This window comes from Sapajus apella, unplaced genomic scaffold (assembly GCF_009761245.1).
Source record: "Sapajus apella isolate SASKATOON/1434 unplaced genomic scaffold, GSC_monkey_1.0 scaffold10, whole genome shotgun sequence".
NCBI classification, from domain to species: Eukaryota; Metazoa; Chordata; class Mammalia; order Primates; family Cebidae; genus Sapajus; species Sapajus apella.
The window spans coordinates 35,845,244-35,858,652 of record NW_022436950.1 but is presented as its reverse complement, the minus strand read 5'-3'; the positions used below and the strand labels follow the sequence as shown (position 1 = coordinate 35,858,652).

Here is a 13,409-nt window from a genome sequence, read left to right as displayed (position 1 = left end):
CCCTCAACCTCTACTAAAAATTTTTGTATTTTTAGAAGAGATGGGGTTTCATCACGTTGGCCTCGATCTCCTGACCTCATGCTCCACCCGCCTCGGTCTCCCAAAATGCTGGGATTATAGGCGTGAGCCACCATGGCCAACCTAGAAATTGTTTTTCTAGTGAATTTTAAATTTGAGGTAAAATCCTAGACCAAGTTCATGGTTTATTGTAAATTGCAGTCTAATTTTAATTCTTCTTTCAGAAAATTTATATAGTCTTTTATATTACAGTTTAACTCCAACTATCCTTTTTAACAAAGCTGTGTAGATTATAAAATTCTGTAAAACTTATAAGAATATGAGCTTTAGGCCAGGTGTGTGGGTCACACTTGTGATCCCAGCACTTTGGGAGACTGAAGTGGGTAGATCACTTGAGCCCAGGAGTTCAAGACCAGCCTGGGCAACATGGTGAAACCCTGTCTCTGTGAAAAATACAAAAATAAGCTGGGTGTGGTGGCATGCACCTATAGTCCCAGCTACTCTCAAGGCTGAGATAGGAGGATACCTGAGCCCAGGAGGTTGAGATTGCAGTGAGCCATGATCATGTCACTGTGCTGTAGCCTTCATGGCAGAGTGAGACCCTGTCTCAAAAAAAAAAAAAAAAAAATGTATATATATATATGGAGCTACTTTGATCCTACAGAGTTGGGCTCTAGATTTGACTTTTGGCAAAAATGGCCAATTAATGGAAAAGCTTGACTTTTTCTTCTAGAGCATCGTATTATAAACTTGGCTTATTGTGATTGAGATTTATGATTAGGTTGGCATAGTATAGCCCAGAAGCCAGATGATTAAAATTCTAGTTCAGCTGTGCTGTTACTTTGTAGTTCCTACATAGACAGCTGCTGAGAATTCAGTGTTTTCATCTGTAAAAGGGGGGGTAATATTTGTCCTCTATCAACTTTTCAGGGTCACTGTACCACAAATTGGATTTTTAAAAATGTATAAGACAAAGACAAAATGTTTTGACAACCAATGGCTTTATGATATATGCTAAACAAGTTTTTAATTGACAGTCTTATTTTTGGCTCCCTCACCACCACCACCACCAACAACAACACCACCACCACCACCACCAACATCAACACCACCACCACCACCACTACCACCACCACCACCGGCACCACCACAACAAAAAAACCAACCACAAACCAAAAAACCGAAACCCAAACAAGCACTATGAATCAGGATAGGACAAAGATGATTTAGGATGTAGTGGAGGATAGTGTTGGAAGAGGGATAACAGGACAGTAGGAGACCAAAGAATAAAAATGAATTCCAACCAGGAATAGAATGACTTTATTTGGGGTGGATAAAATAATTCTGCTTAGAGAGAAAAGAATCTAGTGGGTCAAATAAGATTTAAACTTCAAGGTAGAATGTAGATTACATAGTAGTGTATAATGGTGCCAGGGGTGAGAGTAGAGAGATGAAGAGGAACTCTGTTTTTATTTTCCTATGGAAATGTTTACATTTGTGTCATGTACAGTGCCTTACGGATTTTGTGGGGTTTTAAATCAAAATTGTTAGCAAGATAAGCCACTTAGTCCCTAGAGAAACTTTGTGTTGTTCTCAAGTTTTGAATATTTGCTCATATACCAGTGTTTGTTTTCCTTGTATATTAGCAATGGTACTCCAGGATCCTTGGGGACCAGAGTTGCTGAGGCCCACTTTGCTAGTTGATGGCTGTAACCTGTTTTTTCCGCATAGTCTTTGCCTAGTCACCACGTTTTGTTCCTTTGCTCCTTGTTTTTTTTTTTTTTTTTTTTTATAAATCTTCTTTGTGTCATTGTCTTCACTGTATAGTTCTCAGTACCGAAGATCTTTACTTTGCTGCAGCAGAACTTATTTTTTTAAGACAGAGTCTCACTGGAGAGCAGTATTGTGATACTGGCTCACTGCAACCTCTGCCTCCTGTGCCCAAGTGATTCTCCTGCCTCTAGGCAATTCTCTTGCCTCAGCCTCCTGAATAGCTGGGATTACAGGTGTGCACCATCATTCCCAGCTAATTTGGGTATCTTTAGTAGAAATGGAGTTTTGCCAGGTTGGACAGGCTGGTCTCAAACTCAAGTGATCTGCCTGCCCCAGCCTCCTGAAGTGTTGGGATTACAGGCGTGAGCCACTGCACCCAGCCACAACAAAACATTTTTATTGTCTGGGAAAAATTGTCTAAAAATGAGATGTTGGAAAAATCAATGTTTTTTATTTTATTTTTTTAATATTTGCATTATAATTTAAGAGACACTGGAACTTCCTTTTAGTATTTTAAATCCAAAGTCCTGACATTCCTTTTTCCTTTTTTGACCCAATATTTTATCCAGTGTCCCTTATTTTATTTTTAATTATCAATGTGTATATTTAGGTAAGGAGACTTTGAAGAGCAGTAGAATGAATTGGGTCATTGCAAAGTGATCTCATCCAAAATCTGTGATCCATAACTTGAGTGCCCCAGGAGAGTTATAGTTAAAGGAACTCTGGGATCCATACATAAGTCAGTAGAGCAACATCATTTCAGGAAAAGAAAGCTTTTTAATTTTCACATCTTGATCAGTTTTTATACTTTTTTTTTTGAGATGGAGTTTCACTCTTGTTGCCCAGGCTGCTATGCAATGGTGTGATCTCAGCTCTGCAACCTCTGCCTCCCAGGTTCAAGCAATTCTCCTGCCTCAGCCTCCCAAGTGGCTGGGATTATAGGTGCCCACCACCATGCCTGGCTGATTTTTGTATTTTTAGTAGAAACAGGGTTTCACCATGTTGGCCAGGTTGGTCTTGAACTTCTGACCTCAGGTGATCTGCCCACCTCAGCCTCCTAAAGTGCTGGGATTACAGACTTTAATAGCGCCAGCTGAGTTTTTATTCTTTTAATGAGTAAAATCTCATCTATAATATGTCAGTTGACTATCATTGTCATAAAGAATTTGGAAACTTTAGAGATGAGAACTAATATAATCACTAATTTTCCCATGTGCATCCTGTTTCCTTGTCATATTTCCTTTCTTCCTCTTTTCATCCTCTTTATGAGGAAATTTTGAGGAAAAGGGAAATATGTGTTAATAAAATCTTGTCTGGTTTGTATTTTACACTTCAAAGTAAATAATGTAGAAAGGCTGTTGTGGTGGTCATTTCCTTCCCTCTATCTTTGTACATATTGAACGCTGAGGAGGGAAAAAAAAAACAGATCAAGGTGAAAATTGAGGGGGAAAGTGAGAATGGAAGATGAGATTAAAGTGTGTATTTTTGTATACAGATGTACTTTAATTTCTGTATATTTAGTATATAGAAAGGGAAGTGAGTTATGATTATCGGTGTGGAGGTTATAGATCCAAAACCTAGATTTGTAGTTCCTATCTTTGAATATTTTTGGTTAGGAAGAAAAGGGAGAGCAGAATAATTAGTGTATTTAGGAAGGACAGTTGGGAGACTTTAATATGATACTAAAAGAATTCAGACTCTTCTAAGAAGAGAGTAGGGTCTGGGAAACATTGGCTTAAGTGGTAGAGAACCTTTGTGCTCTTTGAGAATAAATGAACAAAATTGCATTAGCACCGGGAAATGAGGTTGGAGACTGAAAAATAACAATATTCGCCAAAACCCTATTGGTGGAAAAGTGATACATTAGGAAAGACTGAAATTGGTAGCTGGGTTATGTTAAAACACATTTCCTATCTCTGATTACAAATTGTATCTCACTGCTGGCAACTCTTTGAATTTATTGTGCCGAAACTTGCTTAATCATACAATACATACGCTCTTCTTTTTGTAGGCGGCACTCCCCCTATCGCACACTGGAGCCAGTGCGTCCTCCAGTGGTACCAAATGATTACGTACCTAGCCCAACCCGTAATATGGCTCCCTCGCAGCAGAGCCCTGTGAGGACAGCTTCTGTGAATCAAAGAAATCGAACTTACAGGTATTTTCTCTACCTCAGTGCAAAATGTGATGGTCATAGTACCATAATCTGTTCAGATTACTTCAGTTAAATCTCTCATTTTCCAAGCACTAAGTTCTTTTCCTCACTCTACTCTCCCAAACCTCATCTGATTCCACCTCTCTCTCCTCATATTCTGATGCAACTGAGCAGTCAGGAAGTTGATAAAGAACAGACATCTCGAAGTGCAGACTTCTCTCCAAGTGTTAAGAGTCCGTTGATCTGGAAAAAAAAAAAAAGTGGACCAAATGTGGGAAATGTCAGGTTGTTTTTTGGTGGAACTTTACAGATGAAAAACTATACATACTAAAACATTAATATGGGATAGTACATCAAAGTATGATCATGAATTAAAATTACTCAAATTTGTTTAGGAAAATGTTTTTATTATAAAAGAAGTTTCTTCAGATACGTATTAAACTGGAATATAAAAAGGCAGTATTTATTGTTTTAATGTGTTAAACCTCAACATTTATCACATATTTATGGATAATTTTTTTCAAAATGTGGTCAAAACAAGCTTATTGAACTCAGTTTTTCCCTCAATTTTGTTAAGAAATATATATGTGTGTGTGTATATATATATATATATATATATATGTATGTATGTATGTATATATTTTACCTGTCACTGACTTGAAGCTCAAGGAAATTTTTATTTGAAGTGGAATGCTTTTGAATTACTTTATTGTAGCAACATTCATCTCAGAAAATGTTGGGAAGTGCTGATGATCTCTTACTTTTTATAAATGCTCATGTTTTGGTGGCTCTTATTTCTTTAGCAGCAGTGGGAGTAGTGGAGGGAGCCACCCAAGTAGTCGGAGCAGCAGTCGAGAGAACAGTGGAAGTGGGAGTGTGGGGGTTCCTATTGCTGTTCCTACTCCGTCTCCTCCCAGTGTCTTTCCAGGTAAAACATTCATGGTGCCTCATCTTCACTTTTCTTTTCTGAATTTTATTCAATTTGTGATTTAATTATGGTGAGCTTTCTTCATAATCAGGATTTTTTTTAAGGAATCGTAAATATTGGGAAGTCTTTATATATTTGTTATTTGTATGCAAGTGATTTGTGTTTGCTCACTTTGCACTTTTTAATGCATTTGGTGATATGGCTCAGTTGCTGCCTTGAGGTTTCAGATCACACTTTGGTATGAGTTACATGTTTAATTCCAGCTAGTGTTATGACAGTGCAGTCTTTGGACACAGTGGGGACTCAGTGTGAGAATCATATTAATAACAAAAGATTGGGCAAATATAAAAATTAGTTTTGATAGTTAAATTTAGTGGATGTATTGGAATTTAGTAGTCTCTGAAAATGCTACCCTCTTTTCTCTGAAACCGAAAAATCTGCTTATTTGATTTGAGGAGATACACACTTAAAACTTAGTTTTAAAAACATGACACAAAAGACATTAATAGAATGTTACACGCTTAATTTACTTATAATAACAAGTAGAGAATACCTTTTAAAAAATCATAAAAAGATTTGTGTTTTAAATTCTTTTTTTTTTTTTTTTTTTTTTGAGATGGAGTCTGGCTTTGTCACCAGGCTGGAGTCCAGTGGTGTGATCTTGGCTCACTGCAACCTCTGACTCCTGGGTTTGAGCAGTTCTCCTGCATCAGCCTCCAAGTAGCTGGGACTACAGGCGTGCACCACCACACCCAACTAAGTTTTGTATTTTTAGTAGAGATAGGGTTTTACCATATTGGCCAGGATGATCTCATCTCTTGACCTGGTGATTCCCCTATCTCGGCCTCCCAAAGTGCTGAGATGACAGGCGTGAGCCACTGCACCCAGTTAAATTCATTTTTTACCCCATATCTGGAATATTCTGTTTTCTGATTTGTGTAATTCAAAATGGAAAACTGTTGTTTTTTAGTGTATTATGTTAATTTTGTATACCAGTTACAGAATGTTATACTAAAAATAACAATATGAAGGGAACACCTTTCTTTCAGAGTAGTGCTTTCAAATAAAAAGGAATGCTTGTTTTTAATGAATTGAAAAAATCTATGCATTACCCTGAGCATTTTGAATTATTTGCTGCTTACATAGTAATCCTTGGACATACGTTTTATTCTTTTTAACTCTATTCTTTTGGTTAGCGTTAAACACTGAATATCTAACATTAAATACTCTAATATCTTTTCTAATCCTGCCTCGTGATTGCCTCATTAATGCTGCCTGTTACTCCTCTTTCCCCTCAGCCCCTGCTGGCTCTGCTGGCACTCCTCCCCTTCCTGCTACTTCTGCATCTGCCCCTGCCCCTCTTGTTCCTGCTACTGTCCCTTCCTCCACTGCCCCAGACGTTGCTGCTGGGGGTGCCCAGACCCTTGCTGATGGCTTCACTTCTCCAACTCCCCCTGTTGTTTCTTCCACTCCCCCTACAGGTAAGTATTTGCTTGTTCATTGGCAGGCAGATCCAGTCATCTGGCCATTCTCTTACTTGCACCTCTGATTTTTGTTTGTGTTTGGTTTGGTTATGCTTTGTATTAAAAAAACATAAGAATAATGTACTAACTAGAAAGTATCATGTGACCAAAGCTTAGAATTTCCTGAGAAAATTGAGGTAAGATTTCTCATACATTTTTCCAATAGGGTAGTATAAATGCATGTTTTTTATTGCTTGAATTCCATTTATTAGAGATTTTAAAATTTAATATGGAGCTACCTTCTCTACAGTTTTCGGAAATTGTCCTTAGAAATATTTTTATTACAGGTTAAGTGATTAACAAAAGTCTTTTACAATAATTCTAAGGTATATTTTATAGGAACTATTTGATACAACAAGTGGAAAGCCTCTGTAAGGCTTTCCACTCATGGCCCTAAGGCAAAGGGAAAGCACACAGGTCACATGGCCAGAGTAGGAGTAAGAGGGTAAAGCAGGAGGTGCTACACACTTTTAAACAACCAGATTTCATTATTGCAAGAACAGCTCCAAGGGGGATGGTGTTAAACCATGAGAAACCGCCCCTGTGATCCATTCACCTCCCACCAGGCCCCACCCCCAACATTGGGGATTATAGTTCGACATGAGATTTGGGCAGGGACACAGATTCAAAGCATATCAATCTTCTTAGTGTTCCACTTGCCAATAAAAACTTCACAGCATTTATTTTCAACTTTGCTGTTATACATGTTAAACATATATAAGATCTTTACATGTTTTAAAAGACACTTTTAGCCCAAATGGATTTTGCATGATGTCTTATGGGATTCCTTCTGTATTACTTTTAAAGAAAAGCTTTCTACAGTGGATAAATGTAAACATGGGGCTGTTTTTTGATCTGGATACAGCTGTTAGGCCGGACTAACTGATTAAATATAGGAATCTTGTTATGGTCCTGCTTTGATAAAGAAGGTATCAGAAATGACAAATTACCCCCAACTGAGAGTTTACATTTTAGTAATCAAATATTAATTGAATAACAAGTGCCTGGCTCAGTGTTCACTAAGTAAACATTTGGTATGGGAGAGGATAATTAACTGTGGTTTTTAAAACAAAAAGCAAGGTAAATGCCTTGTTAATAATTTTTATCAGTATAATCTCTTTTATACAGTATCTTACTCACCAAGCAATTTTTTTCTTTTTATTAAGGTATAACATATGTACAGTAATATTCACCCATTATGCCATACATATTTGTGAGTTTTGGCAAAGGTATACTGTCATGTACCACAATCAAGATATAGAACAGTCCTATCATCACAAAAATTTCCTCCATGCCTCCATTATAGTTAGTCCTTCCCTTCCACTCCCAGCTCCTGGTAAGCCCTAGATGTGTTTTTTGTCTCTAAGGCTGTGCCTTTTTATGAATAACATAAATGGAAGCATATGATATGTAGCTTTTTTGGTCTGTTCTTTTGGACAGATGCATTTTAGAGTTACCCATGTTGTTGCATGTTTAAGTATTAAGGATGTCCCACAATTTAGATTTTTCTGGACATTTAGATTTTTCCAGTTTTGAGTGCTTATGAATAAAGTTGCCATAAACAAGTACATATAGGTTTTATTTTCTGTACACATAGATTTTTATTTTATTAGGGTAAATACCTAGGGAATAGAATTGCTGGGTTATAAGTAAATATTAAACTTTATAAGAAACCACCAAGTTGTTTTCCAAGTGGCTATACAATTTTACACTCCCAGCAGCAGTGTATAAATTTCCAGTTGCATCCTTGTCAGCACTTGGTGTTGCCTTTTTAAACTTTAGCCATTCCAGTACATGTGTAATGGTTTCTCATTACATGTGTGGTTTTGATTTGCATTTTCTTAATGACTAATGATGTTGAACATTTTTTTCGTGTGCCTATTTGCCATGTGTATATCTTCTTTGGTGAAGTATCTGTTGAGATGTTTTGCTTCTTGTCACCTTTTTAATAGGGTTTTTTCCCCCTTATCATTGAGTTCTTTTATATTCTAAATACATGTCCTTCATAGATTATAAGATTATGAGTTACAAATATTTCTTCCAGTTTGTTTCTTTTCTTTTCTTTTTTTTTTTTTTTGAGACATAGTCTTGCCCTGTCTCCAGGCTGGAGTGCAGTGGCATAATCTCGGCTCACTGCAGCCTCTGCCTCCCAGGTTCAAGCGATTCTCCTGCCTCAGCTTTCTGAGTAGCTGGGACAGGCATGTGCCACCACGTCCAGCTAATTTTTGTATTTTTAGTAGAGACAGGGTTTCACTATGTTGGCCAGGATGTTCTCGATCTCTTGACCTCGTGATATACCCACCTTGGCCTTCCAAAGTGCTGGGATTACAGGCATGAGTCACCGCACCTGGCCTGTTTGCTTATTTATTTATTATTATTATTTTTGATGCGGGGGAGGGGTAGAGTTTCGCTCTTGGCGTCCAGGCAGGAGTGCAATGGTGCGATCTTGGCTCACTGCAACCTCTGCTTCCCAGGTTCAAGTAGCTGGGATTACAGGGACCCACAACCATACCTGGCTAATTTTTGTATTTTTAGTAGAGATGGGGTTTCGCCATGTTGGTCAGGTTGGTCTCAAACTCCTGACCTCAGGTGATCCACCTGCCTTGGCCTCCCAGAGTGCTGGGATTACAGGCGTAAGCCACTGGGCCCAGCCAGTTCACTTTTTTCTTGATGTTATTTTTCAAATAGCATAAATTCTTCATTTTGATTAAGTGTTATTTTCAGTTTTAATGAATTGTGCTTTGGTGGCGTATGTAAGATCTCTATCTGAAGTCATATTTTGTTCTGTGTTTTCTTCTAGAAGTTTTTAGTTTTAGATTTTATCGTTAGGTTTATGATAATTAGGTTTATAGTTTTTAAAACCCCAAATGGTAAATCTCTCATTACTAGTGTGTGAATAGTATCTTTTTAAGGTAATGTCTTTGAATCACTGCAAAGTTACAACATATGAGATTTTATTTTGGTGGTGGTTGTTTTTTGAGATGGAGTCTCACTCTGTCACCAGGTTGGAGTGCAGTGGCTCAATCTCGGCTCACTGCAACCTCTGCCTCCCAGGTTCAAGTGATTCTCCTGCCGCAGCCTCCCGAGTAGCTGGGACTACAGGTGCATGCCACCACACCCAGCTAATTTTTGTACTTTTAGTAGAGGTAGGGTTTCACCGTGTTGGCCAGGATGGTCTTGATCTCTTGACCTCATGATCTGCCCTCTTTTGCCTCCCAAAGTGCTGGGATTACAGACTGAGCCACCGCACTCTGCCTGTGTGAGGTTTTAGACTGGATCTAACTATATAAAATTCATAATGATGTTAATCATTAGATGTTTTTAACTTGATCTAAGTTTGTATTACTTTGTTATAAATTAACTACTGAAATGCTAATAATTGTATTCAGTGGTTCAAATAATTATATATGCCTTTTAAATCATAGTTTATATGTTTTCATTTTTATCGTGGTTACAGAGGCTTCTCAGTTGATCATGGATTCTGTTTGAGTGCTTAAGTGCTTAAGATTTTATATAACACAATTGAGTTGTAGGTTTTTGATACACATGTAGGATGATTGTTATAACCAGCCTTGAGTGCCCTTAAAATCTTTATATGACACCATGTGAATCTAAGCTTGATAAACTTATGGAGTAAAGCAATTTTAGTCATGTCAAACCATTTTATAATCATAAACAAGATAAAAATTGTCAAAGTGTTTTTTTCCTCTAATACTTTTAATTAAAATTACCAGGAAGAGAGTCTCATATTAAAGTAGAGCAAACATGGTAAGACTCAACTAAAATATGAAGCCTGGAAGAGGATATGACTGTTTGATCGTGAAGATTTGAACAAATTAAACAAGTGTTCATCAAATTCTACATTACAGAAGTCTTATCTCACTGTGTTTCAAGTAGTTTATTTTAGAATTTAAAAAATTTCAGGATAACCTCAGGCACAAATGGGTAGATGAATGTGCCAGGCGTCATCTGTTCCCCCAATGCCACCTCCTCTACTCTCCTCTCTTCTCCAGTAGGATGACCTCCATGAAATGCTTCAGTGAATTCTTTTGCACTCTGGCTTCCTGTTGGGTTTAGCAAAAGTGTTTTTTTTTTTTTTTTTTCACTTCTCTCCTCCCTTTCTGTTTCTCCTTTCCTTTCCCTTCCTCTGTCCTCTTTCCCTCCTCCACCCTCTTCTCCTCCTCCTCTAGTTTCCCTTCCCTTTTTCCCTTTCTTCTACACCTACTTATTTCTCCCCCTCCTCTTCTCTCTTGCCCTTCCCTTCTCCCTTGTCTGCTGGTGTGCTTTCTCCTGGGTGCTGTAGTACTCTGTCTGTAAGGAAAAAGTTCTCAGCCGAATGTAAGTGAGAGTTAAGGTAAAGTTTAGGAAGTGGATTATTAGAAAATTGATGGATTATGGAATCATGTCTCCAATTGACATTAGCTGTGGAGGAACTCTCACAAGAGCAAAATATAGTGAAATTGATGATAACTATGTATGAACTTAGGGATGATATTAAAAATAAGATATATTTTGACCCTCTTTTTATATCTTAGTTTTTTCCATGATTGTAAATTTTTTAGATTTTAATTGTAAGACAAAATAATGTAGCTTTTGTGGTAGATTTTTTGATTAAATGAAAGAAGTGTTTGATGTGGAATTACATCATTTAACCTTTTGTTGAAATAGCTTATTTTCCTTTAAACAAACTTTTTTTGCTACGTTATATTATTATTTATTATTTCGAAATAAGACTATGTGTCAGACATTTTTTCTTTTGTTTTCCGAAATGTCAATCTTGTTGACTTTAGTTTTCAGTGTTTAGTGGCTATATTTTGGGGGTGGGGTAGATAAATTTTAATTAATTGTGATGATTTTGAAACTCCATGAGATTTTTAATTTAATGAAATAATGTTATTATCAAACTGTTATTTATGTATTTTGAGACAGAGTCTCACTCTGTCACCCAGACTGGAGTGCAGTGGCACAATCTCTGCTCACTGTAACCTCCACCTCCTAGGTTCAAGGAATTCTCATGCCTCAAACTCCCAAGTAGCTGGAATTACAGGTGCATGCCACCATGCCTGGATAATTTTTGCATTTTTAGTTGAGACGGGGTTTCACCATGTTGGCCTGGTCTCAACTCCTGACCTTAAGTGATCTGCCTACCTTGACCTCCCCAAATGCTAGGATTACAGGCATTAACCACTGCACCCAGCCCTAATTCGTAAACTATTTAGACCTAGCTTTCCAAACTTAATCATATTTTGATTTGCTTTTCTGCTTTCCTACTCTTATACAATACCAGTGAACAATAACTCACCTGGCATTATGTATTTCAGACTCCAGTTAAACTGGCTGTTATTTTTAATTATTAAGATTTAGGCTTTGGGCTGGGGGTGTGGCTGACACCTGTAATCCCAGCACTTTGGGAGGCTGAGGTGGGCAGATCACCTAAGGTCAGGAATTTGAGACCAGTCTGGCCAACATGGTGAAACCCAGTTTCTACTAAGATAATACAAAAAAAAAACCTATTTGGGTGTGGTGGTGGGCACATGTAATCCCAGCTACTTGGGAGGCTGAGGTAGGAGAATTGCTTGAACGCAGGAGGTGGAGCTTTCAGTGAACCGTGTTTGTGACATTGCACTCCAGCCTGGACAACAAGAGCGAGATTCCGTCTCAAAATAAAAATAAAAAAAATAAAGATTTAGACATTGTACATAAAATATTTAATTATCTGAGATAATTTTATTTTAATGACAGATTTATGTTCTGTCTCTTTTTCAGGTCATCCTGTACAGTTTTACAGCATGAATAGGCCTGCCTCTCGTCATACTCCCCCAACAATAGGGGGTTCCCTGCCCTATAGACGTCCTCCTTCCATTACTTCACAAACAAGCCTTCAGAATCAGATGAATGGAGGACCTTTTTATAGCCAGAATCCAGGTTAGATTTTTTTTTTTTGCGTTCTGCAGAATATATCTAATTAAAAACTTTCAACTATAAAAAATCCTTAATTACAAATAAATAGTACATGGTAGGTGGTTAGTACCATTTGTTGAATGAATGGGAGAATGAATAAATTGTAGGTTGCTAATATTGTATCTTTCAATTCTTTAAAAAAAATCAGTACATGTTTTCCTTGTAAAGTGACAGAACTTAATTTTTCTGAGCAGTTTTTTTTTTAATATTTTAGTCGTTATTTGCTTTTTAAAATAACATAGTGAATGATATTTCCTTTTTTAATCAGACATCCTTGCTCTATAAATAACAAATAGTGAAAGTTGGGTGCACATGAACAGAATTTAGAAGTGGCAAAGGAAAAGAGAAACTTTTTTGTGAAAAGCTACTTTTTGCTAGGCAATTTATACTAGCTTATTCAATTCTCATACCAAACCATTGTGGAAAAACTGGGAGTTGGGTAAATTGAATCAGATCTAGTAATTACACTAAATAATTGGTTGTATCATGCATACAGAACAGTTAATCTGGAACATATTTAATGCTATACATAATTATTATTTACTTTCCAGAGAGGGCAAGAACAGATATTGGACACCATGACTGTTGTGGACATGGTATGCCAACTTACTGCATTTTTCTGTATTTTTGCCAAGAAGCCAGTAAGGCTATGTGTGTACACCTCTGATACTGGGTTCAGCTCATTCCGTCTTTAATAAGCCTTGAATTTTATGGAGCTGCAATTTCTCTCTGTGGCTACAACCTATAGTGATATTCTTTGAACGAGTCTTGCAGAAGAAATTTGATTCTCCTACATAAACACTTAATTTAAATAATGTTTTAATATTATCTAATTTGATTCGTAGAATCATGTACAAAATAAGATTGGTGTATATCTTATAGGTGAGGAAAATGAGGCTGAAGTGATGGTCAGGTTAGGATTTGAACTTAGGTTTTCTGACTCTTAAGTTCTATGTTCTTTCTGTTTTTTTATTTTGTTTTTTGAGACGGAGTCGCTCTCATTCTGTTGCCCAGGCTGGAGTGCAGTGGTGCGATCTTGGCTTACTGCATC

General features: G+C 37.2%; 1 protein-coding gene across 45 annotated transcripts in view; it reads left to right on the top strand.

The window, feature by feature from the left end:
* The window catches only part of ABI2 (abl interactor 2), a 119,359-nt gene that overhangs the window by 71,818 nt on the left and 34,132 nt on the right, over positions 1–13,409 (top strand). For 10 of the 45 annotated variants that reach the window (XM_032278548.1, XM_032278556.1, XM_032278545.1 and 7 more), the window contains 4 exons: positions 3,803–3,949; positions 4,750–4,874; positions 6,173–6,355; positions 12,164–12,322. In XM_032278548.1, the coding sequence (XP_032134439.1) occupies positions 3,803–3,949; positions 4,750–4,874; positions 6,173–6,355; positions 12,164–12,322 (614 nt within the window). The remainder of the gene's footprint in view (positions 1–3,802; positions 3,950–4,749; positions 4,875–6,172; positions 6,356–12,163; positions 12,323–13,409) is intronic. The other 35 variants (XM_032278565.1, XM_032278560.1, XM_032278552.1 and 32 more) reach the window with 7 other exon arrangements.